The 20,891-nt window shown below is 48.6% G+C and overlaps 1 protein-coding gene across 1 annotated transcript; it reads left to right on the top strand.

Moving 5' to 3' along the window:
• The first annotated feature begins 4,297 nt into the window (after positions 1-4,297).
• On the top strand, positions 4,298-20,809 carry Atox1 (antioxidant 1 copper chaperone). Its single transcript, XM_006984882.4, has 4 exons — positions 4,298-4,439; positions 13,349-13,424; positions 16,901-17,063; positions 20,666-20,809. Exons 1-3 carry the CDS (start codon positions 4,434-4,436, stop codon positions 17,023-17,025), a joined length of 207 nt encoding a protein of 68 aa, XP_006984944.1. The 5' UTR covers positions 4,298-4,433; the 3' UTR covers positions 17,026-17,063; positions 20,666-20,809.
• The last annotated feature ends 82 nt before the right edge of the window (positions 20,810-20,891 follow it).

The raw sequence follows: 20,891 nt of genomic DNA, 5'->3' as shown, positions 1-20,891 counted from the left end.
AAGGAATCAGAGAACTTTGACAGATTTTTCACAAGGATTATTATTATTATTATTATTATTATTATTATTATTATTGCAATTCTCGCTCTCCTGGATGCTTTGCCTTCCTTTCATTCTTTATATCCTTTTTACTTTTTTAACAAAGTCTCACTTCGTAGCCCTTGCTGGCCTGGAACCCACAAAGATCCTCCTGATTCTGCCTCTGCAGGGATTAAAACAGTACACCACCACAGCCAGCTTTAAAAATAAAAAATAGCCAGGCGGTGGTGGCGCACGCCTTTAATCCCAGCACTCGAGAGGCAGAGCCAGGCGGATCTCTGTGAGTTCAAGGCCAGCCTGGACTACCAAGTGAGTTCCAGGAAAGGCGCAAAGCTACACAAAGAAACCCTGTCTCGAAAAACCAAAAAAATGAAAAATAAAAATAGGGCTGGTGAGATGACTCAGAGGTTAAGAGCACCGACTGCTCTTCTAGAGGTCCTGAGTTCAATTCCCAGCAACCACATGGTGGATCACAACCATCTGTAATGAGATCTGGCGCCCTCCTCTGTATACATAATAAATAAATAAATCTTTAAAGAAAAAGAAAAAATAAGTTTTAAAAAAAGTTGAAAAGATGTATTCCTAAAGGGAGAATAAAGATACATATCTTTCTATTGTTTGAGAGTTGTATCCATGCATGTGAAGTGTTTTGATCAAGGCCACCCTATTCCCTCTCCTCCAATCCCAAGGGGGGTTTTGTTTGTTTGATTTGATTTTCGATTTTTTTTTCCGTTGACGTTGTTTTTCCTACAAGGTCCACTTATTACTTTCTGTATGTGCATGGGTGTAGGGCCATCTGGAGCAATCGTAGCCTCTCAGGTGGGACCTACCTGAAGAAAACCGACAACCCCTCTCCCGTGGCCACCAGCTGCCAATAGCTCTGCAGCTAAGGGTGGGACCTTGTGGAACTTGAACTTGAACTTTCCCAAGTCTTGTGCACGCCATCCCTGTCGTGGGTTCATAGGTGCAGATGCCCTGATGCAGTCCTGAGTCCTCTACTCTCTGCCTCTTACACTCTTTTATTTTTGGTTGTGAGCCTAGCCTTTAACAGCGGAGCTATCCCTCCAGCCCAGCCTCTTACATTCTTTTTGCCCCCTCTTCTGCAAAGAACCCTGAGCCTTGAAGGTGCACAAGCAATATAGACATCCCACTCAGGGCTGAGAACTCGAGCCTCTCATTCTAGTGTGCTGGCCAAATCATGAAGCTCTGTGTTAATTGACATCTACTGCAAGAAGAAACTTCTCGGCAAGAGTTACAAGATTCACTAGTCTGAGGGTGGCACACAAGGCCTGAGGTCCTCTATGTAAATAAGGGCTTACTACTGTAATCTCTAAGGCAGCCCTGTTTGTAACAAAGATAGAAAAGAAAGGCGGGGCCTGGAATTCCACCACTCCCAGAGGCTGAGGCAGGAAAACCATCTCAAGTTCAAGGCCAACCTGGACTTGGTAGGGAGAATACCTCAAAAAAAAGGGAGAAAGAAAGAAAGAAAGAAAGGGAGAGAGAGAGAGAGAGAGAGAGAGAGAGAGAGAGAGAGAGAGAGAAAGGAAGGAAGGAAGGAAGGAAGGAAGGAAGAAAGAAAGAAAGAAAGAAAGAAAGAAAGAAAGAAAGAAAGAAAGAAAGAAAGAAAGAAAGAAAGAAAGAGAGAAAGAAGAAAAGGAAGAAAGGAAGGGGAAACAAGAAAAGAACCCTACCCAAACATCTGGCTACATAAAGAGACATAACACTGTAACAGACACAATAACACAACCTCCACTTCCAAAGGATAGTCACCAAAACACCCAGAAGATCGGAAGATGAGGGCCAGTCTACAGGTACTATTATAGAGGGGTTTAAGAGAAAGCAAGGAAAGGAGGAAGAATGGGAACATTATACTGGGCACAAGGCTGGACTACATGGCAGAGGCTCCCATGGAAACACTGGACAGCCTGGGTAGTCCAGGACCATCCACTCCTGTCTGTCCACTGGGCTTGCCCTGGTGATGATTGAATTTGAGTCACAAGAAACAGTTAATGATTACTAATAGTGGGATGAACTCTGTCCCAGTGGAGAAACAAGCTTAGTTTTCATTCTGTACCCTTTGGTACTGTGGGATTTTTTCTGTTTAATTTGTTGTTTTGTTTGAGTCATGACCAAACAGTCCAGCCTTTAACTTCTGGTCCTCCTGTCTCCACCTTCCAAGTGCCGGGATAACAGGCATGCATCACCATGCTCAGTTTGTGGGTGTGCACAAGCCGTGGCCCGCCTCATAGGCCACAGGACAGTGGGACAGTAAGTAGTTATTCTGTCCTTCCACTGTTGGGGACCTTGGGAGCAAACTCAGATTGTTATCATCATCTGGGCCCAGGATATAAAGATCTTTTTGTTGTTGTTTTTTTAGACAAGATCTCACCATGTAGCCTTGGCTGACTGGAACTTAATATGTAGACCAGGCTGGTGTGGACTTCAGAGTTCCACCTGCCTCTGCCTCCTGAGTGCTGGGATTAAAGGCGTGTGTCTTCACTTTGGGTCTGGGATTAGGAGTTTGAACCCATCTTGAGCTACATAGTAAGACCTCATTCTCTCTCCCCTCCTCCCCACCCCCCATCAAAAGAAAAGAAAAAATAGTAAAATAAACCAGGCCAGCAAGAACTTTTTCCATTGTCTAATGACCAGAGTTTGATTCCAGGAACTCCCATCATGAGAGAACCCACTTATGAAAGCTGTCCTCTGTCCTCCAAACACATGACATGGCAGACATGTGAAAACTCATACATACAAAATAAGTAAATGTAATCTTTCAAATTAAAAAATAAAGCAGGGCAGTGGTGGCACATGTCTTTAATTCTATGTCGGGGGATCTCTGGAGTTTGAGGCCAGCCTAGTCTACAGAGCTAGTTCCGGAACACCCAGAGCTACATAGTGAAATCCTATCTCCAAAAAATAAAAAATAAAAATAAAAATAAACCCTAAAAAAAAAAAAGAAAAAGAAAACCCAATAAATAAATAAATACACCCTCCCCCCCTTTTTTGAGAGACAGTCTGGCTGAATCTATCAAAACTTTAAATGATAAGACACTTCCTCACATACAAATTTATTCTACATGGAATTTTAGGGCAATATACATGGTGTCACTGTAACACTAACTGCACTGAGACCGGAAGCACTTGCATGTCGGTCGGGTGGGGACTCTGTCAGTGAGGCATGTCAGGGGCAGGTAACAGGAAGGCTCACAGCAGTAGGTGACATAAAGATGGCAGCGTCACTTCTCCCAGAACAAGTCTAGGGTCATCCGTGCTTGGCATGGGCTCTGTGGCTTTTGCATCAGCCTCTGTGACATTTCTGCTTGGACAGATAGACAGGAGGTCCTTGTTCTCTGGAAGTCAAGAGTAGAACTGGGGAGAGGAGACAGAGTGGTATCAGTTCCCTTAGTGAGGGATGCAGATATTTTCCCAGGAGCCTCCCAGCCAGACTTCTCAGCCAGAGCCCAGGCACTCTGTACTCAGTGGGCCACGGCTGTGCCCTTCCCAATGAGGCTTAGAGCTCAGTGTGGGACTGGTGTGCAGGGGACGGGACCTATTTCTCGGACACCATGTCTTAGCTTTCTGGACATCCCATGAAGGCCTTAACTCTGCAGCCCAGGCAAGCCTTGAACCCGGGACCCTTCTGCCTCAGCCTCTCTAGTAGCTGGAACAGGCCTGCAGCCCTAGGCCAGGCCACTCTAGTGTAGGGACTGAGTGATAAGCAAGGAAGACTGTATCTTTAGAGAATGCTGGGATCCCTCCTTCCCAGGACCCTTGGCCTTGCATTCCTTAGCCCTACACTGAAAATGACCCAGCATCCTAAGATCTCACGTGACAATCTTGGATAGGTCTCAAAAAAAAACCGGGCGGTGGTGGCGCACGCCTTTAATCCCAGCACTCAGGAGGCAGAGGCAGGCGGATCTCTGTGAGTTCGAGGCCAGCCTGGGCTACAGAGTGAGTCCTAGGAAAGGCGCAAAGCTACACAAGAGAAACCCTGGCTCGAAAAATAATTTAAAAAAAAAAAATCCATTCCCTCTGCACCCCTCCGGAGGGCTCGTGACCTGTTCCAAAGAGGCGGGGCCTAATATATCCAGGCAAGAAAGAGGCAGGAACTCGGTGAAGGCCAGCCCAGCGGGCGGGGCCGAGCTGTAATTTGGGCAGAAGGGACGGGAAGTAAGCAGAGCCTCCCTCAGAGGGCGGAGCCTTGCCGTAGCTGAACCCGGAAGGGGCGGGGACTAAGCGGAGCCCAGCCCTAGGGCGGGGCCTAGCCGAGGCTGGGTCGGCCTAAAGGTAGGGCTTCCAAGAACGCTCTCCGGAAGATCCGCGTTGCTGTACCGGAGAGGCGCTCCAGCGCTCCAGTCGTCGCTGCCGTCGTTTCCCGTGCCGCTTCAGTCATGCCGGTAAGTGGCCTCGCTGCTCCGCCCGTGCGAACCGTTGTCTCCAGCCCGATGCACCGCTGCCCGGCCAGACGCTGCTGTTTGGGCGCAGGCGGTCGCCGGAGCTGCAGTCGTTCCTCAGTTTACTCTCCGCACCGACTCTCCAGCTTCGCGACCCTCGGGAAAGCTGCAGAGAGCACTGTGATGTAGAACACAGGCCTCAAGATCTCTCCGGAGAGTCTTTCGGGGGGCAATTCCAACTCTCCCTGCACGATGGGGAAACTGAAGCTGGGAGGTGGGGCAGAGATCTCCGTACCTGCCCTTTCCACATGCATGCCCCTGCAGCAGAGCTGGCGGGTTTTCAGAGAATCAGGTCTCGCTCCACCTCCCCAGCCCACTCTGGCCGCGTCCACATCAGCACTGGGCAACATTGAACGGAAAGGATACTTTCTTCCTTTCCAGCCATGAGTTCCCAAACCTCGGAGCAGAGTTTCGGGAGCCGAGCAGCGCTTATCTTGCCTTTGAACTCACCCACTCCTATGCATGGTGGCTTCTAACCTCATTGCTTAGTTAAATAAGGGCCTTTGACACATTACACAAGAAGAGAAGGAAAAGCCCAGTGTTTGTTGGAAAGCCTTTATTGTTGGGAGCTAGCTAGGTAGGATCCAGGATGTGGCCAGGCCGACTGGGAAGTGCTGGGCAAAACCAGTTGTACTGGCTTGGAGGGAAGCTCTGATCCCAGTTAAGTTCCTGAGATAATGGTTAGGGATTTGGTCGGTAGCATTTTCCTCCTGGTGCCTCTGAACCCTGAGGTCTCCCGCGGGTATTGAATGTTATTAGCAGCTTGTCTTCTGTGAGTGAAGCGGAGGCTCCCTCCTGATGCAGTCTTAAACCTCAGGTGTCATTTCTTGAGACCTTTCCTCTGATCGCACAAAGCACAGACAAAAGACTTGATAAAATCCATCCTGCCAGTCAAGCCTGTCTGCCTGCCGTGTGAGAATCATTCATGACCCTGGGATCCCAGAGTGGAGGCTGCCAGGTTCTCCAGAGGGCAGCAGTGAAGAAAAAAAAAAAAGTTTGAGGACCCCTCTATTCTGTGTCTGCCTCTGGGGACTTTGATGGGAGTGAGGCATATAGTAGACACCTTATCTCAAGACCAACAGCGAGCACCAGGCGGTGGTGGCTCACGCCTTTAATCCCAGAGGCAGGCGGATCTCTGTGAGTTCGAGACCAGCCTGGGCTACAGAGTGATTTCCAGGAAAGGTGCAAAGCAATACTCAGAAACCCTGTCTCGAAGAAGAAGAAAAAAATGAACAACAGCTAAAGGCAGAGGTCTTGGTCAAGTGCTGTCTCCAGTCTAGCCAGGGAAACAAATGGGGGGGGGCTGTTTTGTTTGTTTGTTTTTGTTTAAGACAGTGTTTCTCTATGTAGCTTTGTGCCTTTCCTGGAACTCACTCTGTAGCCCAGGCAGGCCTCGAACTCACAGAGATCCGCCTGCCTCTGCCTCCCGAGTGCCGGGAAATGAATCTTAACCAAGATGGTTTGCAGACCAAAGCTTAACCCAGAAACCTGAAAGTCTGTGCCCTTGGCTTTCTGGCTGGGCAACCCCAGGTAGGTTGTTCTGCCTCTCTGTGTCTTTATCTCTTCCTCTGTAAAATGGGGACTGAAAGCAGATCTTGCAGGGCTGTGGTTAGCATTAACTAGAATCATGTCATCAAAATATATAACACAGCCCAGGGACCCATCCTGTCCCCAAGGAGTGGTAACTTTTCTGTAGATGTAGGACAAGTCGGGTAGAACTGTGTCGGCGGGCTTCCAGCCCATTTTAACATGGACCTTAGTGTACTCTGTCCAACCCAGGCCCTGCATGAGCTGCGTCTCCCTGAGTCAGCACCTACCCTCAGAGCTTCAGCTTTCTCTTCCCTGAGCAAGCCACCAATAAGGGATCTTAGAGCCTGTGAGAGGAAATGTGGTCGGAGTTTAGCAGAAGCACTGTATGGGATAGATATTAGAATGAGCAACTTTTTTTAGAGAAGAATCCTTATGGAAAACAGTGATTGTTTCCTGTTGTCTGTAGAATTGTGTTTTACTGAAGAGACTTTGCAGCCATCCCATGACTTTGGTCACAAGACGCCTCAGGCACACCTGAGGTTCTTGTATTAGCATGTATTGCACAGGATACGTAATAAAAAACTGGAGTCGAGGAGGCATGTGATGCTCTTCAGTAAGACATGTATATTAAGATTAGGGACCTTGGTATGAGGAAATTCTTTGTGTAATAATCAATAAATATGCCTTTGTATGGCTGTTTTGGGGGTTCAGTCCATCAGAAGAGGCGGGACCTTCTTGCTGCCACAGGCCTTAAAATTTCATCTTGGGAGTGCCTTCTTTCTTCAACTGACCTGCACTATGCAGTGTACCCCAACAAGAGTTTCCTTATGAAATCATTGTAGCTATTAAACGAGACAGTGTACAAGGTCTTTAGAAGAAGGTGCAGCACATCAGAGATACTTAGATATTAGTGATCAGGAATCCAGACTCCAGCATCCAAAGACCCAACCTCATTCTCTAGAAAAACAAAGTATCCTCCTCCATTCCCAGAGATTCTTCCAGTTCTAGAGAGTCTGTTAAAGAATTGTACCAAATTTAAGCCTGGCGTTGGTGGCACACTCCTTTGATCCCAGCACTCCGCGGGAGGCACAGCCAGGCGGATGTCTGAGTTCGCAGCCAGCCTGGTCTACAGAGTGAGTCCAGGACAGGCACCAAAAACTACACAGAGAAACCCTGTCTCAAAAACAAACAACAAGCCGGGCGTGGTGGCGCACGCCTTTAATCCCAGCACTCGGGAGGCAGAGGCAGGCGGATCTCTGTGAGTTCGAGGCCAGCCTGGGCTACCAAGTGAGCTCCAGGAAAGGCGCAAAGCTACACAGAGAAACCCTGTCTCGAAAAAACCAAAAAAAAAAAAAAAAAAAAAAAAAAACAAACAACAAAAAAAGAATTGTACAACTTACTAGCTCTCTGAAGTAATAGTATTTGTGATAATACAACATGTTGCCATATAACTTTTTTTGTTTTGTTTTGTTTTTCAAGATAGGGTTTCTCTGTGTAGCTTTGTGCCTTTCCTGGAACTTATTTTGGAGACTATGCTGACCTCGAACTCACAGAGATCCGCCTGCCTCTGCCTCCTGAGTGCTGGGATTAAAGGCATGCACCACCACCACCACCACCACCACCACCACCACCACCCAGCACCATATAACATTAATATGTACTTTATATTTAAGAGGATTCATTAATGTATAAACATTATATTTAAGAGATTCATTTTGCTTGCTTGTTGTTACAGGGTCACATACTGTAGCTCAGGGTGGCTTATAAGTGAATATGTAGCTCAGCTGATGCTTAAACTCATAGCAATGGTCCTGCCTTGGCTTCTCAAGTGTTGAGATTACAGAAGTGAGCTGCCGCACCTGGCTTAAAGTTTTGATTTTTTTGTTTGTTTTGCTTTTTTTTGTTTTTTGAGACAGGTTTCTCTATGTAGTTTCGGTGCCTGTCCTGGTTCTCATTCTGTAGACCAGGCTGGCACTGAACTCACAAAGATCCACCTGGCTCTGCCTCCCGAGTGCTGGGATCAAAGGAGTGCGCCACCAGCGCCAGGCATAAAGTTTTGTTTTGTTTTGTGATGCTAGAGGTTGAATTTGAGGCCCATGTATGCTGTGTATGTGCTCTGCTACTGAGCCACAACCCTTTTGTAAGAGAAAACAGAGGTCTAGAGGCACTGGGGAGATATCCAGAAGCAGGTCTTGAGATACTCTTGTGAGGACTGGATCTCCTGTCCATGAGGCAGACTTTCTGTCATCCTCTGGTTTTTAGTTGCACAATTTGTAGGTGGAGGTTGGAGTTCTGAGTTGGAATGTTGGCCTTCTGTGACCTGCCCCCCGGCCTCTGACCTCTGTACTGTGAAAGACTTTCTTGTTGGGATTCTCAGTTTGGAGCTCAGATTAACTGTTGACTTTAGATCTTTGGGCAGCAAAAATTATCCTCAGAAACCCCCTTCAGGGCTTCTGCTCAGAGTCAGCATGTGGGGATGGGCACTTGGCTGTTCTAAAACCAGCAAGATTCCATGGAGCAAAGAAAGCCTTTCACCTTTGCACCCATGACCTCAATCACCTTAGTGAGCCCCAACAAGAGGAAATGAATGGTTCTCTTTTCCAGCTAGGAAAATACTGCAGAAAGAGGGTTTGAAGATTGCAGGGTGGTTCATCTGATAAGGATGCTTGCTGCCAAGCCTCATGGCCTCTGACATCCACACTTACTCCATGGCACACACTCCCACATGCAAATAAGTGAATAAGTACAATATACTTAATATCTTTTAGATTTATGTGTGTGTGTATGTGCGCCCGCGCACGCAGACATCAGAACAGGGCTTCAGATCCCCTAGAGTTAGAGTTACAAGTGGTTGTGAGCTATCCGACATGGTTCAGGGAACCAAACTCAGGAACTCTGGAAGAGTACAAACAAGTCTTAACTACTGAGCCATCTCTCTAGCCCTATTTTTATTACCATTTTTAAAATTGATTGTTTTGGGTTTTTGAGACAGGGTTTCTCTATATAGCCCTGACTATCCTGGAACTCACTCTGTAGCCCAGGCTGGCCTCAAACTCATAGATCTGCCTGCCTCTGCCTGGTGGGATTGAAGGCATGTGCCACCACTGCCTGGCTTTGCGTGTGCCTGTGCCTGTGCCTGTGCCTGTGCCTGTGCCTGTGCCTGTGCCTGTGCCTGTGCCTGTGCCTGTGCCTGTGCCTGTGCCTGTGCCTGTGCCTGTGCGCATAAGTGTAGGTGCCTGTGGAGTCCAGAATAAGGCCTCAGATCTCCCTGGAGCTAGAGTGAGCCTGCTAAGGTGGATGTTGGAATTCAAACTTGGGTCCTTTGGAAGAACTGTATGTGTTCTTAACTGAGCCATCTCTCCAGTCCCCAAATGTAATTTTCCAAACGGAAGGTAGCCTAATTTATTTACTTGATAGTGCTGGAGATTGAACCCCCGGCCTTACTTAGGTCATGGCAGGCAAACTCTTTTTTTTTTTTTGGTTTTTCGAGACAGGGTTTTTCTGTGTAGCTTTGTGCCTTTCCTGGGACTCACTTGGTAGTCCAGGCTGGCCTCAAACTCACAGAGATCCGCCTACCTCTGCCTCCCAAGTTCTGGGATTAAAGGCGTGTGCCACCACCGCCCGGCCATTTTTTTTTTTTTTTTTTTTTTTTGCTTGTTTGTTTTTGTTTGTTTGTTTTTTCCAGACAGGGCTTCTCTGTAGCTTTGCGCCTTTCCTGGAACTCACTCTGTAGCCCAGGCTGACCTCGAACTCACAGAGATCTGCCTGGCTCTTCCTCCTGAGTGCTGGGATTAAAGGTGTGCGCCACCCCACCACCTGGCATGGTAGGCAAACTCTTTACCACACTGAGTTACCACCCTTCAGAGGATGAGAGCACTAGCTACTCACAGGTGCCAAGTCCAATTCCTATCACCATAGTTAGTTACCTCTAATTCCATTTCCAGAGAATGCTACATACTCTTGAGTTCTGTGCAGTCCTGCACATACCTGGTGTGTATAAACTCATGAAGGCACACACATGTACACATAAAAAGAATAAATAAGCTGGGCAGTGGTGGCGCACGCCTTTAATCCCAGCACTCGGGAGGCAGAGGCAGGCGGATCTCTGTGAGTTCAAGGCCAGCCTGGTCTCCAGAGTTCCAGGAAAGGTGCAAAGCTACACAGAGAAACCCTGTCTCAAGGAAAAAAAAAAAAAAAGAATAAATAAGTAAATCTTTTTTTTCCTAAGAAGTATGCTGGATACAGTAGGGTATGACTTTTTTGTTGTTGTTGTTTTTCGAGACAGGGTTTCTCTGTGTGACAGTCAGTCCTAGCTGTCCTGGAACTCACTCTGTAGACCAGGCTGGCCTCTGAACTCACAGCGATCTGCCTGCCTCTGCCTCTTGAGTGCTGGGGTAGTGTCTGACTTTAATCCCAGCACTGAAGAGGCAGAGGCAGGCAGATCAATGTGAGTTTGTGGCCAGCATGATTTACATAGGGAGTTTCTGACCAGCCAGGGTCTGATGCCCCAAGTAGTGTGTGCCCAAACATGGTGCATTAAAAGCATTGCATAAAATTGCCTTCAGTCTGTGTGTATAAATATGATTCATGTTTAGACTCATCCCGTTCCCAAGATACCTCATTATGTGTATGCAAATATTCCCTAATGAGGGGCGTTTCTACTCCCAAGCACTCAGATAAAGAACACTCAGCCTGTCCTAGAGATATTTTGATGAACTTTGTGGGGAAGGTGGGTGTTGAATTTGGGTACACTGTTGGGCACCTGTTTACAGTACTTGAGATTCTGAGGCAGGAAGATACAGAGTTTAAAGGCCCAGTATGGACTGCATAGTGAGTTCCAGGCTAGCCTGGTCTACATTAATGAGACCCTGTTCTCAAAGCAGCAGGAACAGCACCACCATCATGAGATCTGGTACCCTCTTCTAGTGAGTGCGTAGGTATACATGCAGGCAGACCACTATATACATAATAAATAGATGAATTTTTTAAAAAAAAAAAAAGCAGGAAAGAAAGCATGGGAGAGCCATTGTTATTGTTTGCAGTACTGTTACTGGTGGTTGCGGTCTAGGCTGGGTGTTTCTATGCTTTTAGCATCTTCAACGAATTAAAAAGTAAAGGTGCATATAGATCACAAAATAGCAAGGAAACTAGTCAACACAGCAATACACAAAACAGGTCAGAATATACTGTAGCAGAGCAGTCTGCCATTGAGTGAGGGTACTCAAGGGCCCTACTTATTGTTTGGGGCTTCCTTTTCTGGGGTTCAAGAGAAGGAGAAGTTTGTTTGCTGGGGCCATAATTTGGTCACTTCACTATATTGACTTACTGGGATTTTTCAAGACAGGGTTTCTGTGTGTAGACTAGGCTGGCCTCAACTCAGAGATCTGCCTGCCTCCCGAGTGCTGGAAACAAAGGTGTGCACCACGACCGCCCAGCTGATGCATCTGATTGGAATCATATGTATACCCAATTACGCATAGGTGTAGGGTGGTAAATAAGGAATCCTCTGAAATTTCACTTCGAGGACAGTTTGCCTCATTGTGCATGCGCTCCAAAGCAGTCTAAGCCAGATCAGCCCATTGCTAGTAGTTTCCAGATTGTGGTTCAGGATGTTTGGATGGAAATGGGGAAATCAGGGATTGCTGAGGGGGAGTAACTTATTTCCAATGCTTAAAGCAAGCGTGAGAGTCAGTCTTGGGTTGCTAACAGGGTGCTAGGTTCACTGTCAAGAGACAGTTGTGTATAGCCCAAGCCGTTCCTTATGCTTGGCTGTCTCAGTACTGGGAAGTAAACCCAGGGTCTTGCGCACTCCATGCAAGCAGTGTACCACTGAATCACATTCCTGGGGCCTAGACATTGTTTTCCAAAAGCAAGAGAGAAATGGAAGAAAATAATTATCATAATCCAGTTACTTTCACCTAGAGGCATCTAGTCTGATGATCTTTTTATTTTTATTTTTTGGGTTTTTTTTTTTTCCTCCCCAGAGACAGAGTTTCTCTGTGTTGTTTTGGTGCCTGTCCTAGATCTGGCTCTGCCTCCCAAGTGCTGGGATCAAAGGCATGTGCCACCACCTCCTGGCTCATTTTATTAACCTATTCGCTATCTATTGTCCTCTAATATTTATCTCCAAACCTAGAGTCAGGACCTGGGAGTGGCTGAGCAGAGTGACTAGGCTTGGGGACTTACGGACAACAGCGCAGGACAGAGGCTGGCCCAGCTGGGCTGGTGCACTCCTTGACTTTGACCTTGGAGACTCTGTCTCTCACCAGGTAGACCTCTAGGAAAGTGTCCTTTAACATGGCAGCTGGCTGGCTCCAGAGTGACCCGAGAAGGGAGCAGGGCAGAAGCTGGCCCTGTGACCAGCTTAGTCATACAGCGGTGCTTCAGCCTTATGTTGAATACACACAGGCTTACATTGGGATGTTATGGAATGAACTCTCAAGAGCATAAATACCAGGAGGCAGAGAAGATGGGGGTGACAGAGCAACCTGGCCGCCACATGTCAAATCCTGTGTTTGTCCCTTTCTTCACCCTGGAGAAGGGACTGGTACCCTGTGAGTTAAGCTACTGAGGTCATACCACTTGCAAGTGTTGGAGCTGAGATGTTCTCATTTCCAGATATTATGAGGGAAGGGATTATTGGCATAGTTCTTCTGAAAACAGCCAGAGACCCAGGCATTGTCCAGCAGTGATGTTGATCATCAACTCACTCATAAAATGGGTGAGGCCCCTCCTCTGTGCCTGCTGCTGTTCCCAGTATTTGGGGTGCAACAGTGAATACCTGGAATCCTTTCTCACCTGCCTCCAGTGTGCTGGGGAGCCCAGGAAACCCTTCCCCTTCCTGGTGCTACCTTTGAGCAGGCAGTACTTCTGTCAGAGCAGTGGTGGCTGGCCACATACCTGAGTATCCTGCCTGTTGGCATCATTGATGTCGCGATCCAGGCTGCTGAGCTCCAGTGACTGCAATGTGGAAAATAATATTCTGATACAGAACCAGGTCCCAGATCAGTTCTGCTGAGAGTGGGGTACAGCTCACTCAAGAGGCAGTCATCTCAAGGGCGAACCGGAAAAGAGCTTCTCTCACAGACCTGAGTCCGTCCATCCTGTGCCAGGCCTTCAAAAGGCATCATGGAGATTGTCTCTGTTGGTACAGCCTGTGATACAAAGAAACCCTGCACCCCTCCTCTGCTGACTAGACTAGGTTCACAGACAGGCTTCCAGTGGGACTGTGCCCGCCCTCTGTGCTCCCTGTCAGCCCAAGTAGCCCCTCAGACTGTGTATGGGTCATTGCAGGGCCTGACTCATATCTCCCTTTCTTGCAGAAGCACGAGTTCTCCGTGGACATGACCTGCGGGGGATGTGCTGATGCCGTCTCCCGAGTCCTCAACAAGCTGGGAGGTGAGTGAGTGGCTCTCCCTTGGGGATGGGATGGGGAGATGGTTACGTGGGGAGTCGTGTTCAGATACATGAGGCCTCCCGGGATCGGCTGCAGGTCAGCTGATACTGAAGTGTGTGGAGAGCCTCGTGCACACCTTGCTTGGCCTCTGCTCGGTGGCTTATGTGGAGATGTCCTGCACCTCACTGCAGCCACCTCAGGTTTCTTTCATTCACTACACTCCTCCCCTCCTAGTTCTGTCTTGTTTGTGAGACAAAGCCTGGCTAAGTAGCCTTGGCTGTCCTGGAATGCACCATATAGACGAGGCTGCTGCTAGATTTGCGATAATCCTTCTGCCTCTGCCTTCTAAATGCTGGGACTGCAAACATGTGCCGCCATGCCTCCGTAGGCAACTCCACTTTGTTGTCCATTTTCTCACCTCTCCTCTCCTCCCTCTCCCTCTTTGGGGTCTCTGTGTAGCCCAGGCTGGTGTCATGGACTCCGTCATCCAGCCTCTGCTAGAGTTGCAGGCACACACCACCACTGCACAGCAACTGTCTTCCTTTTATGAAGGCAAGAACTGTCTAGAGGTCAATGACGTGGCTGGATTCACAGAGCCAGCAGGGCAGAGTGGGCATTTGGCCACACCACCAAGCTCTGGGGCCCTGGAGGTGTTAGTATGTTGGTGATCCACAGTGTGACATCATATACAGATTAACAATAGCCAGGCCTGGAGGTGCATCCCAGGAAACCCCCAAATCAAAAGTTTTAGGCCAGCTTGGACAATTGAGGGAGACTTTGTCTCAAAGTAAAAATGACCAAAGAGGCCGGGGGTGTAGCTGAGAAATAAAGGGCTTGAGTAGCATGTGTGACACTCTGGATTGAATCCACAGTACTGCAATAAAATAAAAACAATAACAAGTTTATTAAAGCAAAGTCCGGTGTGCCGCTCACACCTGTAATCCCAGCAATTACAAGGCCGAGACAATACATAGGCATTGCCGTGGATTTGAGGCTAGCCTGGACGACAGAGAGAGACCCTATCTCTACAAATCATAAATAAATAAAACCTAGGGTAACAATACCACTGAGTGTTGAGACTGCCACACATGGTCAGTCAACAAAGTGGTGGGACTTTTACAAGGTGGGGCGAGGCTGATGACACCAGTGCCCAGGGGAAGTGTCTTGGCCAAGTCCCACAGTGAGAGTGAGTCAGTGGCTCAGGGACTCCATTCTGAGCTTTGTGAGCTGGAATAGCTTCTTTTTATGTTTTCTTTTTGTTTTCAAGACAGGGTCTCCCATGGTAGCCCAGGGTAGGCTTCAAACCATTAAGTCTTCCTGCCTCAGTGTCATGAGTTCTGGGCTTCCAGGCATGAGCCACCACGCCCAGCTACACTGAGATATCTGCTCACAGGAATCTGAGATACCAAGGAGAACCCGGCTGCTGACTTCCCACAAGGCCACGGGCTTCCGTCCCCTGGGTTTGGGCATCCCCAGCTATGATCTGAGAATGTCAGTCCATATCAGCATATGCTGGAGATGCTTCAGAAATAAAATAGCATATGCTGAAGAGATGGCTCAAAGGTTAAGAGCACTGCTCTTCCAAAGGACCAGGGTTCAATTCCCAGCTCCCTCTTGGCAGCTCACAACTGTCAGTAACTTTTTGTTATATGTAGATTCAGAGATTGCAATTGTGCCCTGCACCATGTGCTGAACAGCCCTGCTGGGACTGAGGGGCCTTTCCTTTGATAAGTTTGTCCCTGTGCTGGCTAGTTCATATCAACTTGACAAAAGCTAGAGTCATGTGGGCAGCGGGAACCTTTTTTTTTTTTTTTTTTTTTTTTAATTTATTTATTATGTACACAGAAGAGGGTGCCAGATCTCATTGCAGATGGTTGTGAGCCACTATGTGGGTGCTGGGAATTGAACTCAGGACCTCTGGAAGAGCAGTCGGTGCTCTTAACCTCTGAGCCATCTCTCCAGCCCCCCCCCCCCTTTTTTTTTTTTTTTTTTACGTTTTTTTTTGTTTGTTTCTTGTTTTTGTTTTTTCAAGACAGGGTTTCTCTGTAGCTTTTGGAGCCTGTCCTGGAACTCACTTTGTAGACCAGGTTGGCCTTGAACTCACAGAGATCCATGTGCCACCACTGCCTGGCCAGCGGGAACCTTAATTGAGAAGATGGCTCCATCAGATTGGCCTATGGGCAAGTCTCTGGTGCATTCTTTTGATAACGATTGGTGTGGGAGCTCATGCGGAGCAAAGCGAGCCAGTAAGCAGTACTGTTTCACGGCCTCTGCTTGAGTTCCTGCCTTCAGGTTCCTGTCGCCCTGCCCTGCCCTGCCCTGCATGGTGGATTGTGATATGGAAGTGTGATTTTTGGTCATGGTGTTTCATCACAGCAATAGAAACCTTAACTAAGACACTCTTCTCCTCTTGAAGACAGCCAAGGTGTTTTGAGTGCTTAGGACTCTGGTAGTCAGAGACTAATGGATGACTTGGGCAAGGAAAGGCATTGAGGCCAACCCCAACCCCTTTGTGACAGCTAGGAAAGCCAACGCCTGTAATGGCCCTGACCATAGCCACAGGGGCCTTTTCATTGGCACACCATTTTAGAGGAGAGCATTGTGGATTTTCTTTTGTGGTGGGAGTAGGGGCTGGACAGTAGGAAGGCAGTTTGGCAATGGCTCTTAGCATCCCACATGTGCCCCCCCTCCCCAGTTCTCCTCTGATTCATGGTGTGGAAGTATTTCATGGGTGTGGCCAGGTGGGCTTGGGTGCGCTGGCTATAGAATGGTAACGGTATCGGGCAGGCACAACTGATCCCCTGTCCTAGGAAGGATTGAGTCCGTGAGCAGATGTGGAGACACCACACTGGAAAGACGGGGCAGCTGTTGAAAAGCAAGAGAGGAAGCCAGGCTTGTCTCCACACTGAGCAGGAAGCTGAGACAGGAAAATCATAAACTCGGGCCTCCCTGGTCTGTAGAGTGAGTTCAAGGCTACCCTCGGTAACTTAGTGAGACTGCCTCAAAATAAAATGTATAAGAAGGCCTGGGGATGGAACTGAGTGATGGAGTGTTTGCTTGGCATGTTTTGATACCCTGGGTACCAGTAGCTCTGTATTGCTAAAGTGGAAGGTTAGCTTGAGCATAGGAAAGTGAGGTACTAGTGATGGCTGTGTTGAGTGGGGGGGGGAGCTGATGGGAGGGGGGAAGGAAAGGGAGGAAAGAGAAAAGAAAACTCAGAGGGCTGAGGAAACAGCTTAGAAGCGGCGTGCTTGCTTGATGCTTAAGGTGTTGAGTTCAATCCCTGTCGCCCAAACCCCTCACACAGAGAGGAGCCTGCCATGCTCACGGTGCCTAAAACAGAAAGAGCTGGCTGCCCCCTGGCTCCAGGAGAGGGGCCTGGTGTTACCGGAACAATTAGGGAGGTCCACCTCTTTGTTCCAGTGGGTGGAGGGGTCCTGCTTCCCACTCTCACATCCCAGTTTCCTTCTTCCTGCAGGCGTGGAGTTCAACATTGACTTGCCCAACAAGAAGGTCTGCATTGAGTCTGAGCACAGCACAGACACCCTGCTGGCCACGCTCAACAAAACAGGAAAGGCCGTGTCCTACCTTGGCCCCAAGTAACCAGGACCTGGGCCAGTCCCTCTGGAAGTACTAAAAAGGTAGGTGGGCGAGGCCCCAGCCTTCCTTGCACAAGCTTGTTGCTTTTCCAGGGGTCCCACGGGTTACAGATCCTTCACCTGAAAGGCTTGGGCCCAGAAGCAGTTCAGATTGCAGTTTCTCTGGGATTTGGAACCTTTGCCTAACCTCACCCGAAGGGCATCCATAATAGGAAAACCCTGAACATTTAAACATTGGCACTCAGGAAGTTCTCATTCATTTTGAAGCACACTGTAACTGGAGTTCCTGGATTTGAGGTGCTCAGCCTGAACTTGGGCTTCTTAAGTGAGGTAGGAGGGTGCCCTGATGTGTTCAGCCCACTGCCCCCCTCTGGAAGGGTCACAAGTACATCATCATTGTCCAGACAAACCAGAAGCTCAGGAGTCTTTGTTTGTTTGTTTGTTTTTTGAGACAGGGTTTCTCTGTGTAGCTTTGCACCTTTCCTGGATCTTGCTCTGGAGACCAGGCTGGCCTCCAACTCAGAGATCCACCTGCCTCTGCCTCCTGAGTGCTGGGATTAAAGGCGTGTGCCACCACTGCCCAGCCTGCTCAGGAGTTTTGATGACCTCCAGTCATCATAACCTCCTGTTATGTTCCCATAACATAACATAACCTCGTGTTATGTTCCCAGAGTCCCTTTTGGAACTTGAGGGCCACCTTGCCTGGTCAGCAGGGTCTAAGTTTAGAGTATCTGACCTTGTTGGAATGGAGAGCCTCTTGCTTTGGTGAAGTGACTGTCCCTTCATGGTTGACCCCTGTGTCCTGAGCCTTGCACTCCTGTACAAGAGTTCATCCTCACCCTGCCTTTCCTTCTGCTGGGAGCCAGATGTGCCTCTAGCCCAGCCCGGTGCAGAGTCAGTGGCTCATCTGAGCTCTCTTCCTTCTGCTTTGTGGGTCCCAGGGAGGCAGGAAGTGGCCCAGGGCCAGTGCCTTCCCTGCTGGACAGACCACACCTGGCCACCCAGCCATCTTCCCGCTGTGCCCAGCAGTCTCACTTCCTGTGCATTAGGACGGCCACTTCTTTGGTGGTTTGTACCCTCTCTGGAACTGAGAAAAATGAGGCCTGGTGAATGGACATGACCTGACCAGAGTCCAGGCAGGTGGGTGGCAGAGGCCGGAACGAGCCAGGCCTCCTGTGTGAGCATTCCCAAATGGTGGTTACAGTATCGCTGACCCTGCAAGTGACCCTTGAGAGCCCCTGGCATATGTCAACTGTAATCATCTGGGGGTAGGAGGGTCCCCTTTGAGTAGAGACTCCTCCTTCCTCATATGTGAGCATTTGAAACCCAAGCCGTGTGCTCTGTGTATATGGTGACTTCCCAGACATGGATGAGCCCGTTCACAGGAGGCTAAGGCAAGAGAGGAGGAGCAGGAAGTCAAGGCTAACGCGGTTACACAGAGACATCCTGTCTCAAAATAAAATAACGATAACAAGGCCAAAAAATATAATAATAATAATAACAAGGCCAGAAGATGGTTCAGCAGGTGAAGGTGCCTGCTGCTGAGCCTGACTGACAACCTGAATTCAATCTCCAGGACCCACGTGATGGAGAGAACTGAATCCCTCAGGTTGTCCTCTGACTAAGCACATTCAACTCTCTCTCTCTCTCTCTCTCTCTCTCTCTCTCTCTCTCTCTCTCTCTCTCACACACACACACACACACACACACACACACACACACACACACACACACACACACGAAGCTTAAACAAACAAATAAATAAAAGCCACGTTCTCCATGGCCAGGAACGAGCCAATGTGAACAACAAGGAGTCCGGGATTCAGGGGCCAGCTCTGTTCTCACTCCAGACTGGGACTGGGACATTTTTTAGTTGCCTGAGATTGGGTCTGTGAAGTGGGTGGACCCTCCACTCTGTCCCACTGCCTTTTCGGATCCCTGTGCAGCCTCTTTAAGATTTGTCCTCTAATGAGATAACAACGCCAGCAGTTTCTGCCATGCTTTAGACCTGTACACCCAGCATGGTCTCTCCATCCCTGGGTTTTGTGGGTCAAGTGAGGGTGGGCCACTGGCCTCCATCTCTTTCAAACAACCCTGTCTGTCGTGTTTGGACATCCATGTAAAATTTTTCTTTCTTTTTTCTTTTTTTTTTTTTCTTTTTTTTTTTTTTTGGGGGGGGGTGTTTCGAGACAGGGTTTCTCTGTAGCTTTGCGCCTTTCCTGGAGCTCACTCTGTAGACCAGGCTGGCCTCAGAGATCCGCCTGGCTCTGCCTCCCGAGTGCTGGGATTAAAGGTGTGCACCACCACCACCTGGCTAAAATTTTTCTTTGTTTGGGTTCCATTAGTTTTAATTTTTAGAAATCATTTTTGAAACAGGGTCTCATTGTGTAGCCTAAACCATCTGGAAGTTGCAACAATCCTGCCCTAGGCCCTCAAATGCTGTGATTACTGATGGGTGCCCCCATGCCCAGCTTCTCCGTGTAAGATTGTATTTGGGGCCAGGAAGATGGCTCAGTGGGTAACGGCATCTGTGTGCAAGCCTGGTACCCGGAGTTTGATCTCCAGAATCCACACAAGGTGGAAGGAGAGAACAAACTCGTCCTCGGACCTCCACACACATATGGTGCCCCCCCACACACCCACACCATACTAGTAAAAATGTTCTGTTTAATTTGGAGGGGATTATATTTGGTAAGCATGATCTCTGTGGGTAAGGACTGGAAGGTAGAGTGGCCCATGCCCACCTGCAGTTTGGACATGGTCTAGACACAGGAACTCTTGTAAATAACAGAGGAGCACGGCCACGCTGGTACCTACTTCAGAGCGTTTTCATTATCTGATACAAACACCTCTTGTCTGTCTGTCAAGCACTGGTTGCCCAGTCACCCTCACTACTTCCTCTGACGATGCCAGTCTGCTCCTCGACCCCCTGGCTAGCCTAGAGACTTTCTACAAAGGGAATCATACAGCGTGTTTATTTACTTGCCTGCTCACTTGAGATAGGGTAGCCTAGGCTAGCCCTGAACTCAAGATTTAGTGGTCTTGAATTTCTGATCATCCTGTCTTCACCTCCCCTGACTGGAAGTACCAGCTTGTATCACCATCATCATGCCTGTTTTTTGGGGGGGTTTTGTTGTTTGTTTAACATTTTTTGTTTTGTTTTGTTTTTTTGAGACAGGGTTTCTCTGTGTAGCTTTGTGCCTTTCCTGGAGCTCGCTCTGTAGACCAGGCTGGCCTCGAACTCACAGAGATCCGCCTGGCTCTGCCTCCCGATGGCTGGGATTAAAGGCGTGTGCCACCACCGCCCGGCTTGTTTAAGGGTTCTTGTAGCTCAGGCTTGCCTGGAACTCCTGATCCTCCACCTTCTACCTCCACAGTGCTGGTATTACATAAGTCTGCCACCAAGCCAGGTTCTCCTGGAAGGTATCAAACATGTCTAAGCTCTGTATGGAAGAAGTCTGCTCCTGCCTGTCACTGAGACCCAGAGCTAGCAGATCTGGTTACTTTGTAGCATTCCAAGTTTCACCTTGCGCATGCACCAATTACTATGGGCAGTACAGAGAGGAATCCAGAGACTGAGGTGCAATGTTTCCTATCCACAGTAGGTGGCGCCATTGACCCGTCTAATTTTCCCTCTCTCTTAGGCCGTTGATCTGGTCTCCCTGCAGATTTGGACCACCACCTGCTCAGTCCAGCTCAGCCATGGAGTTCCTGCCCAGACAGGCCCACCCCTGCCGGCTCCCTGCCGGCTTCCCTGCAATAAAGTCAAGCTGCATTTGTTGAAGAAATGTCTGTTGTGTGTTCTTGGTACTGCTTGCTCGCCTACAAGCTGCTGTTGTGTTTGCCTAGGTTGTTAGAGGCTCCCATTCG

The sequence above is a fragment of the Peromyscus maniculatus genome, chromosome 8 (assembly GCF_049852395.1).
Source record: "Peromyscus maniculatus bairdii isolate BWxNUB_F1_BW_parent chromosome 8, HU_Pman_BW_mat_3.1, whole genome shotgun sequence".
NCBI classification, from domain to species: domain Eukaryota; kingdom Metazoa; phylum Chordata; class Mammalia; order Rodentia; family Cricetidae; genus Peromyscus; species Peromyscus maniculatus.
Note: the sequence above shows the minus strand (reverse complement) of the source record. Positions and strands in the feature narration are given on the sequence as shown.

Coding starts and splice junctions, on each gene's coding strand:
- Atox1 (XM_006984882.4), top strand. Junction 13,425..16,900: donor AGTCCTCAACAAGCTGGGAG/GTGAGTGAGTGG, acceptor TTCTTCCTGCAG/GCGTGGAGTTCAACATTGAC.